This window comes from Hyperolius riggenbachi, chromosome 7 (assembly GCF_040937935.1).
Source record: "Hyperolius riggenbachi isolate aHypRig1 chromosome 7, aHypRig1.pri, whole genome shotgun sequence".
NCBI classification, from domain to species: Eukaryota; Metazoa; Chordata; class Amphibia; order Anura; family Hyperoliidae; genus Hyperolius; species Hyperolius riggenbachi.
Window position 1 is genome coordinate 305,910,965 of NC_090652.1, and position 10,762 is coordinate 305,921,726.

Genomic DNA, 10,762 nt, shown 5'->3' on the forward strand with positions numbered 1-10,762 from the left:
GAGTTGAGGGGTAATGATGACTGGGGGGACTTAGAATTACGTGTGTGTGTGTGTGGGGGGGGGGGGGGGGGTCACGAGCGCATGAGATAGCAGTGCACAGTCAGTAATTTCGGCGCTGTCAGAAGACGGAGATAAAGTTGCTTCTAAAACACTGTATTTTGGCCGCCAGCAACAGCTGGAAGCCGAATTATGTCATTCCCGACTATCCACGTGGACCTGGAGGGGGAATACTATTTAAGGCCGCCGGGACTTGTGCAGCAGCAGGATAAGCCATAAGCCATATACCGGCTGTATCCTGCGCCCAAGTCTCCCGGTGGCGATTTCATATGTATGTGGTTGTCAGGCATCAGTAGAGGAAGGGCTCTGTGTGAGAATAAGGATCTTTTACTATCAGTAAGACCCACGAATCCTTAGTAGAATCGTAGTAAATTACCAATATGCTATTTGCTGCTCTGCTTTTCTTAGGACCCAAATGCTCGTGGCACCCATTTTAAATTAACGCTTGCAAAATATTTGTATGGACAGATATAATAAAGTATTATAAAGACTTGCTTTCTGTCTAATTTACCAGACACCTTGTTGTCTGATTTACTTTAACCAGTACACTATCTAGCACATTAGCCTGGAGAGTGTAATGGATAAGGGCTCTGCCTCTGACACAGGAGACCTGGGTTTGAATCTTGGCCATACCTGATCAGTAAGCCAGCTTCTATTCAGTAGGAGACCTTGGGCAAGACTCCCTAACACTGCTACTGCCTATAGAGTGCATCCTAGTGGCTGCAGTTCTGGTGCTTTGAGTCTGCCAGGAGAAAAGCACACTATTTCTTCTATCTCCTGCCAGCTCCGATCGCGGCTGGCAGGCTGATTGCAGCGGCCCACTCTGTTTACTGCAGGGAATATGTGCTCGAGCGAGTGCTCGTTCCCTGCAAATTTTGGCTCCCGCGAGGTCACGTCACCTGGCGTGTCTGAGGAACGAGTGAGCCACTCTGCGGCCGGCATCTTGCATTAGGTGGTCGCAGAGTCGTTAAATGCTGTAGAAGCAGAGAAGTGAGACGTGATCATTAGCTAGATTTGAATATATAAATTCAGCAGCTGTGTAATAAAATGCAATGGCAGCTTTTAGAGCAGATAAACTGTACTTTGGGAACATGTAATTTGTAAACGGACAATATTACTTGTGCACAAAAGCAAATATGATAACTGTAAGGGTAATGAAAAGTAGAAAATCACATTTCTATTGAATGTTATGTCAGAGTTTTACACCACTTTAAAAGACAGAGTGTGGGTTCTAAACTGAAACTGTGTCAGTCTTAAAAATAATGCTACAAAAATGAAAATAAATCTATGAGACTAATAGACTTTTTTCTATTCTTCTGTTTTATTTGTCATCCGTACTACACATGCAGTTCATTATCTCTTAAGATTATTTTAAGGTTCACTTTAATGTGTCCATACCTGTCACAGTTATAAGTTGTATGGCGTGTTTCTAAATTACGGTCACTATTCTTTCAGATAATCCTGGGCTCGATCTGGAGGTCTCCAGAGCCAATTCCTTTGGTTTCATCGGATGTCTGTCGTCTGTTCAGTACAACCAGGTGGCACCCCTTAAGGCAGCCCTCCGACACCCCAGCACAGCCCCGGTCACCGTCATTGGTTCATTGTCTGAATGTAATTGTGGTTACATTACAGACAGCGACCTCAGCACGATTACAACAACCTACTCATCGTCGGGTAAGTGGCCATTCTTCATGGCCTCCCACTATCTTCATACAGGAACTCAAAAGCAATTATGATTGTTTCATCAGAACACTCTCAATCACTTCTGAAAGCTGTCTATTATGTGTAGGATTTTTTAAGTTTTATAGCATGATTTTAGTAGGGCTTCCCCAAAGAATTAAAGGGGATCCGAGCTGAGAGTAATGTGGGGGCTGCCAAATTTATTTCCTTTTAAAGAGACACTGAAGCGAAAAAAAAAATGATATAATGAATTGGTTGTGTACTATGAATAATTACTAGAAGATTAGCAGCAAAGAAAATATTCTCATACTTTTATTTTCAGGTATATGGTGTTTTTTCTAACATTGCATCATTCTCTAATATGTGCAGATTACTCAACACTCAGCATTCAAAATGATTCTTTCAGAGCAGTCTGTGAAGTAATGACCTCTCCTCTAGCAGAGGAAAAGTAAATAATCCAGGAACAGTTGAGATAATAAAAGTCAGATAACAGCCCTCTCCACGACTAACTTAGTCGGAGAGCTTAATGGCTTGTTTGCATAGAGATAACAACTGGAGTTTCTCAACTCTTCCTGTACTGGAAACAATTACACTGATGTATCTGATCTTAACCACCTTAGCGGTATGGACGAGCTCAGCTCGTCCATTACCGCCAGAGGGTGCCGCTCAGAGGGTGCCGATTTTGATGAAATAATGCGCAGCACACGCAGCCGGCACTTTGCCAGCCACGTGTGCTGCCTGATCGCCGCCGCTCTGCGGCGATCCGCCGCGAGCAGCGGCGAAAGAGGGTCCCCCCAGCCGCCTGAGCCCTACGCAGCCGGAACAAATAGTTCCGGCCAGCGCTAAGGGCTGGATCGGAGGCGGCTGACGTCCATGACGTCACTCCGCTTGTCGCCATGGCGACGAAGTAAGCAAAACACGGAAGGCCGCTCATTGCGGCCTTCCGTGTTACTTTTGGCCGCCGGAGGCGATCAGAAGAACGCCTCCGGAGCGCCCTCTAGTGGGCTTTCATGCAGCCAACTTTTAGTTGGCTGCATGAAATAGTTTTTTTTTTATTTAAAAAAAACCCTCCCGCAGCCGCCCTGGCGATCTTAATAGAACGCCAGGGTGGTTAATGTTTTATTTCTTAGCTGTGCTACACATACAAATCATAATATCATCATTTTTTTTTCGCTTCAGTGTCTCTTTAAACAATGCGAGTAGCCTGGCTGTCTCCTGATCCTGTGTTAGATACATTATTGTATACCGCTTTAGTAGATATTTAATTACCGTACATGTCCAATATTGCAGCTGCATTATACCGTGTCCATTGCTCACCCCAATACAAATTACCTTCGTTTCATTTTCACTTAGGGAGCCTGACTATTACACATTGCAGCTTTTAGCTTTCTACAGATTAGCACCTCAAACATTGCCCCTTTTTTGTTGTAAAAAAAATGTATATTTACATATTTCGCTGTTTAAGACACTGACATGTTGCATACCATTGCACCAGCAGTGATCGCACTGGACAACTGTAGTAAAAAATGTACATTAATTTATTTCACTGTTTAAGACATGGACATGTTGCTTATCTCTATTTTCCAGTTGTGCAAAATAGAAGAGTGTAGGACTTGCTGTTGGCCTTTGCTGGGAAGTAGGACAGTGATGGACTTTTCTGTTGGCCCGTACTGGAGAAGTAAAAGAGTGGAGGACCTTGCTGATGGCTAATGTTGGAAAAATAGGAGAGTTGAGAACTTTACTGTTGGGCAGTACTAGGATGTTGGAAGAGCCAAAGAAGACCTTTCTTTTGACTACTGTGGGAAAAGTAGGAGAGCAGAGGACTGTGCTGTTGGTCACTAACGGAAAGTAGGAGTATGAAGACTTGTGCATTGGCCAGTGCTGGGAAGTAAGAGAGCAGAGGACTGTGTTGAGACCACTACTGGGGAAGTAAGGGAATGGGGGTCTAGGCTATTGATCAGTACTAGGATGTAGAAGAGTCGAGGACCTTGCTGTTGGTCACTGTGGGGGAAGTAGGGGGTGTAGGACTGTACTGTTGGCCAAGTTCTGAGGAAGTAGGAGAATGGAGGTCTTTGGTGCTGGCCAGTAATGGAAAGTGAAAGGTTGGAGGAACTTGCTGTTGAACTGTGCTGGGAAGTAGTGAAGTATTTGTTGCTTGGCAGTGCTAGGGAGCAGGAGAGTTAATAACTGTGTTGTTGGCCAGTAGAAGAGCAGAGGACGTTTCTGTTAGCCACTGCTGGGAAGTAGAAGAGCGGCGGTCTTGACAGTTGGCCATTGTTTGGAAGTAGGAGATCGGAGAACTTAGCAGATGGCCAGTGCTGGAAAGTAGGAGAGCAGAGGACATTTCTGTTGGCCACTGCTGGGAAGTAAGACAGTGGAGGACTTAGTAGTGCTGGAAAGAAGAGGAATGGGGGACTTTTCTGTTGGGCAGTGCTGGGGAAGTAGGAGAGAAAAGGATTGTGCTATTGGCCAGTGGGAAGTAGGAGAATGGAGGACTATGCTGAAATAAGCTAAGTACATTCGTGGGCAGGAGTTTTTCTTGGGAAATACAGCTGGCGGACAAACTTAGGAGGTGACTCCGTGAAAGACACGGCTATATAATTATGCATAAATATGCCGTACATCACTAATTACAGTGACAGATATAAATCTTACCGAACAGCAGGCTAGGAAGGATTATACAGGACTGCTGTGAGGGGGAAGGACATGAAAATGAATTTTAGAACATTATGTCAGAATACACCTACGTGTCTGCTTAGTTGTGTCTCATTAGAGGAGCTCTCAGTGAGAGAACAGAGACGCCACTAATGCAATTTCTGTCAAGTCACAGACTGAAGGTGAAAACTCCATCCTAGACATTATCACTCAGTGGAATGTGGGCGGGGCCACGGAATTACCGCCACAAGTCACCTTCCTGGGAAAAGTTAAAATATTCTTCTTTCTTTTCCTGCCCTTATCGCTTCTATGACCAGTGGAAAAAGCTGCAATCACCTACTAACAATTGAGCTATATCCTATTTTTATGTATTAAAGGTAACCCGAGGTGAGAGGGATAGAACAATGCCAGCTGCACGGCAGCCCTGTTGATCTTCTGGCATACATAGTGTTTGAATCAAAGCCCTGGAACAAGCATATGGCTAATCTGGTAAAACCGGAGTCATCTGAGTCAAAGTACCCGATCTGCATATGCTTGTTCAGGGTCTATGGCTAAAAGCATTAGAAACACAGGATCAGGAGGACTGCCAGGCAACTGGTATTGTTTAAAAGGAAATAAATATGGCAGCCTTCATATCTCTCTCACCTTGAGTTCCCTTTAACCTGCACTTCCTGTTGTGTTCCTCTAAAGCCCCATTTCCACCTAACTGAATTTGCGTAGGTCGTACGGGATTGCGATTCAATCTATTGCATTGAAATTTTATTTTCATGCTCATTTTTATATACAGTTTTTCAGAGTTTTTAAAACAGCTGTCATCGCTGCATTGTTTTGAAAATGATGTGCAATTCGCATGTAATGAAAGTCAGTTGAAAAGCAGAAAATATGCGTTCTGTATTCAGTAGGAATTCACATTGAATTACATACAATTCCATAGTAGTACAGCTAAGAAATAGAACAATAATAACCATGAACAATGAGTCTCGCATTGTTTTGCAGTACAGGAAGAGTTGAGAAACTTCAGTTGTTATCTATGCAAAAGAGCTTCTCTGAGCTCTCCGACCCAACTTGGGCAAGCTACAGTGCTGTTTAACTGAAGCACTTATCTCAAACTGTCTCCGACTGTTTCTTGTTTGTTTCAGTTTTTTTTGCCAGTAAGTTCAAGGGGTCATTAGCTTAACTCTGTTTTTACAGAGTGTCATTTGTAAACTGCGAATATTAGAGAATGATGCAATGTTATAAAAAAAAAAAAAAAAAGCTTTACAGCTGAAACTAAAATGATGAGACTCTTTTCTGTGTACTAATGTTCTATTAATTATCTGTACTACACATACTATTCATTATCTCATATTTTTTTTCTGCTTCCGTGTCTCTGAAAAGTTGTGATATCTATGTCTTCACCTCCTGCAGCAGGGCAGGAACTGAGAGAAATCTCTTTGTATTTCTTGTAAAACAAAAACATAAATAAACTTTAGCGATAGACCCACGTACCTCCTTAGTAATCCTGCTGATGATTCTGGTTCTCTTCTTCTTCCATCTAACAGTCTTTTCTCCCCGGGTCCTTTATGAATTTCCAGTAAGTAGCTAATTCCTTGAGTGCCTTACCAGACTTCCAGCGGTCACCCCACCCCTTCCTGTCGAGTTACAGGAAATGCAGTGGGTTGCATCTCTGCCAATCAAAGCTGTGTCTGTTGCCGTCCCATGGTACCTTATACCAGAAAGCGCAGGATGTGGTGAGTCTTGGGACTGACTGTCTTGGAAGGCGCACAGAAGGATTTCAGAGGCACCAAGGAAATTAAGACTTTTAGAGGAAAGACAAAGAGGCTTTTAGATCAAGGAGATCCTTACTGGAGGGGAAAACATTTTCTCCACAGAGGTGAATTTTGGAATCCATGCTCAGAGTTCCACACTGGGCCGGGTTTCTGGAAAGGCCACAATGGCCCGGGTCTTGGGCGGCTGCAGCCCAAGGCGGCACCTGAACATGAAAGAGGGGTTGCTACATATGAAAGAGGAGGCTGAAAATGGGAAACAACACCTGATAACTAGAAACTGATGCCCAAGGTAACAGCTCATGAAAGAGAGGGGTTACAGTACATGAATGATATACGTGGAAGAGGGTGCTGCTCATTGAACAGGGTGCTGCACATGGAAGGGGAGCCCCAACATACTTGGTCGTATGGGCGGAAAAAGTATACATCCGGCTTTGGTTCCACATTGAGCGAATGTTTATCTTTTCTCCACTCAAAATTGGCTTTTAGAAACTGAGACTGTTTGTGTTACTAAATGTGATGTTCATTTTCACATCAGAAGATTGTTCTTATTTTCTTACCTTTTTTACTTCAGATGCTTTTGGGAAAACAGATGACCGGGAACCGCTAACAGATGAAATAAGAAGTGGTCCAGCTGTTATTGGAGGTAATGTAGTACATGTGTTATCTAGGAATGGTTGTTCTAAAAAGAGGACTTGACACATGTACATTCCATATCTAGAATAAGGAATTACATACATTGACAGATCACTTATTTAAGTGTGGGAAATGGCATTTTCTGGTTGACACATAAGACTAAATGAGCTTTTTAATTTTTTGTTGCAGCAGAACAAGGGGGTTTTATGGTTAGGCATCAGGAAGGGGGATTTTAGGATTAGGCACCGCCAGGAGGGTCTTACGGTTAGGCACCGGCAGGGGGTCTTAGGGTTAGGCACCACCGGGGGGTGTTAGGGTTAGGCACCAGAGGGGGGGTCTTAGGATTAGGCATCAGCAGGGGGGTCTTAGGGTTAGGCACCACCAGGGGGGTTCTTAGGATTAGGGACCAGCAGGGGGTCTTAGGGTTAGGCACCACCAGGGAGGTGTTAGGGTCAGGAACCACCAGGGGCGTCTTAGGGTTAGGCACCACCAGGGGGGTGTTAGGGTCAGGAACCACCAGGGGCGTCTTAGGGTTAGGCACCACCAGGGGCGTCTTAGGGTTAGGCATCGGTAGACATTGGAGTTTGTGTGAGAGTAGGGTTAGGTTTAATTGTAGTACAATATATTTTAATATGCTTATTATGATTGTACATATATGTTAGTTTTTTATTGTTATAGACAATATTTTGTGATTCTATTACATGAAGAATCGATACAAATATTGTTAAAGACCACATATACAAACTCCGGCCCGTGGGCCAAATCTGGCCTTTTGAGCCATCGGATTTGTCCCTCAAGTGGTTTCCCCACTTTGCATTTTGTTTGGCCCACTCTAGATCACCAGAGAAGCTATATCACCAGGAAAGCCATGTGGTGAAGTGGACAGCACTAGATACCAGGGAACTGTTTAGGAGAAGGAGCAGGCTACTAAGCATCTGGGAACTGGATAGGGGAGGGAGGGGTGACATTAGATACCAGAGAACTGTATAGTGGAGGGAGGTGGGCCATTCAACCAGGGAACTTAATAAGGGAGAGAGGTGGCCACTAGACATTGAGGTCTGCCCGTGACTTGGTCCCAGAGTTTAATTTTGGCCCACTTTGGATTTGAGTTCGACACCCCTGTTAAAGACAATATTATAACATTTTGGCTATACCCCGTGCCATTTTTTCCTGGCGCCCTCATTCGATGTATGCAGCGCAACTTGTCCTTGATTAGTCTAGGTGTGCTGGAAGACTAGCAACACGTTGTGCTGGTATTTACTCATGCTAGAAGATGATCATTTGTGGCCAATCTGTGCTCCAAACAGAATGCAGTTGGCATGGTTTGAAAATAAATTAAGTTTGAGCTTCCTGGAAGTTTTGGAAAGTCCCAGTGCAAGTGCAAGCTTAAAAAGAAAAGGACACTTTTAACATTGAATTCTCAAAATAAATAAACAGATAAAAAATCGTACGGCTCTGATCCGTGTTTATAGCGATGCTGTGACAGTAGCAGAATTTCGGCTTAAAAATGTCGGAAATCAACTGATAGCTTTTCTCTGATCCCTCTGAAATACGGAACACAGCAATACATCTCCTTAATTGCCTTTGTTCTCGGCTAAAGCTTTGCCGGGACTGCTTATCTTTCCTGCTTGCCGGGACTGACAAGCCATCTATCAGAACGTTACTCTTAGCTGGTAACCCCTCGGTCCTCTCCCGGCCACGGTAGTGAGAAAGCTGTAACTGCTGCTATAGTGTATTCATTCCTGGCCACGTCTGCAGGGATGGCCGCTGCCAAGTCCTTCACCGGCCTCTGGTGCCATCAGCAATCACTCGACACGCTATGGAAACATTAATATTCTGCAAGCCGGTGACAGTCCTATTGGAAAACTGTCAATTAATTCAGTTTGGTGGGGAATACGGTGGTGGTGATACAGTGACCTCTGTGAGCCGGCAAGACCTCCAGATAGCTTATGTTAGAAACCGTAGACTTTTGTTTTAGCTTAATTCATTTACTTTAACCACTTGACCACTGAGAGTTTTTTCCCCTTTACCAGAGCAATTTTCACCTGTCAGCGCTCTATCTATCTGTCTATCTATCTATCTATCTATCTATCTATCTATCTATCTATCTATCTAGAAATAGTATGGTATATAATGTGAAAATAATATATATAGAAAAGTGGTTGTTCGGTAGAATTATTGGTTTATGTATTTATTCAAATTTACAAACTGAAATCAATGAGTGGTTGCAGTATTCAACTTAAACATATGATTGGTTTTGTTGAAACAAACAATTATTTTTTTAAATTGTAACGTGTAACTTACCTGGGACTAGCTCCCTGCAGCTGCCCTGTGCCATCACTGAACGATCCTCCAGTCCCCGCAGTGCCCCTCTTTCTGGATGCACGGCCCTAGTCTGCGCGGCCTTGTCCATGCGCCTCTCGATCTTGCTCACGTGGATGGGAACACTGTGCACATGCACAATATGGGGAAGTCTCTACTGCGCATGTGCAGCAATGCCAGGAGCGTGATCAAGGACTTATGCGGCCGTGCATGCACAGTGGCTGTCGACTCGAGTCCCCTGGCCAAAAGATAGGCACTGTAGGGGACTGGAGCATTGCACGGGCACAGGGCGGCTACAGGGCACTGGTAGAAGCCCCAGGTAAGTTAAACTAATTTTTTCCCGATTTTAGGCTCCCTTTAAACTAGGATAATTAATGTAAAATTGGGAATGATTACATTCTGCTATAAGTCATTACTGTGCCTCTTTTAGTCACATCACATAATATCTCTGTTAATCTCTGCATTTTCTTTGTAGGTGTCATTGCCATAACGATATTCGTTGTCTTCTGCATTGCGGCAATCACGATCAAGGTCGTTTACCAACATAAAAAGACGCATGGGAAAAGCCAAACCAGGGAAAAAGAATACCCCGCACCCATGGACTATCACTTTCGGAATGAAATGGACTTACAAAATACAGTCAGCGAGTGCAAAAAGGAGTATTTCATTTAACAGACCGCATTTCTACCGCATTACGTTCTCCTCTTTTTTGGGCTATTTTTTAGCTGGTTCTACTCAGCAATTTATCTCAGATGGGAAGCTGACCTGACACCGTAGTGGGCTTTGCTTCTGCCTTGCCAACATCTTTGTGGCCACGCAGGCAGCTTAGGGATCGTGCCCTCCATCATGGGATTGGATCCACCCCCAAGCATGGTTTCTGGTTCAGGTCATACGGTCGACTTTATACAATCTCGTAATTATGTGCCTCGCAGTCTTTGGATGACCGAATCTTTAGACACCGTCATGGCGCAACCCAACTCCATGCTTCCAGAGATATCCGTGGATTAAGCTTTTTTTTTATTTCGTTGGTTGACCAGAAGCGTGAAGCCCCGTGGATTCTGTTTGGACTTTCTGAATATCCGATGTCAGTAGTGATAAATATATGCAGTAAATGCATTTGTGCCACCTGGAATTTCCATATAAGAAATTAATTTGCAGTCCAGCAAAGGGAGAAAGCAAGCCGAGGTCTCCTGTAGATAACACCATTGTAGGAAATGCTGTTACTCTTGTGCGTAGGCCAATATACTCAAACTATTAAGGTACTATAAGCTATGTAGTCCGAAATAGAATTTCAAAAACCAAAATCTTACATTTTCTTAATTTTATGCAAAAATGATGTATTCCAATACTCAAAAATTATCAATGTCTTGGCAATCAGGAAATAGTTTTATTTTAATTAACCTTTTTCGATATATTAGTATCTAAGTGGCGTTTAAATTTACTGCTGCTTAAAGGGTTCTCTTTCAGTGCTGCATATATACAGTGACTGTGGAACTAGGAAGTTACTAAAAAAAGGAAAAACGGTCAATGGTTTTAGGTTGAAACAAACTGTATCAGAAGACATAACAACTACAATTGTTTAGGTGATGCTGTTAATGACTAACTGTACGAGATTTCTTTGCAAGCTTTCGAAACTGTATGTTTCT

At 43.5% G+C, this 10,762-nt stretch overlaps 1 protein-coding gene across 1 annotated transcript in view; it reads left to right on the top strand.

Annotated features, from left to right (window-relative positions):
* LOC137526181 (contactin-associated protein-like 5) overlaps positions 1-10,410 on the top strand; it is a 508,827-nt gene extending 498,417 nt beyond the window's left edge. The window contains exons 21-23 of the mRNA XM_068247401.1: positions 1,513-1,731; positions 6,733-6,804; positions 9,592-10,410. Of these exons, the coding sequence (XP_068103502.1) occupies positions 1,513-1,731; positions 6,733-6,804; positions 9,592-9,788 (488 nt within the window). The 3' untranslated portion in view covers positions 9,789-10,410. The remainder of the gene's footprint in view (positions 1-1,512; positions 1,732-6,732; positions 6,805-9,591) is intronic.
* The last annotated feature ends 352 nt before the right edge of the window (positions 10,411-10,762 follow it).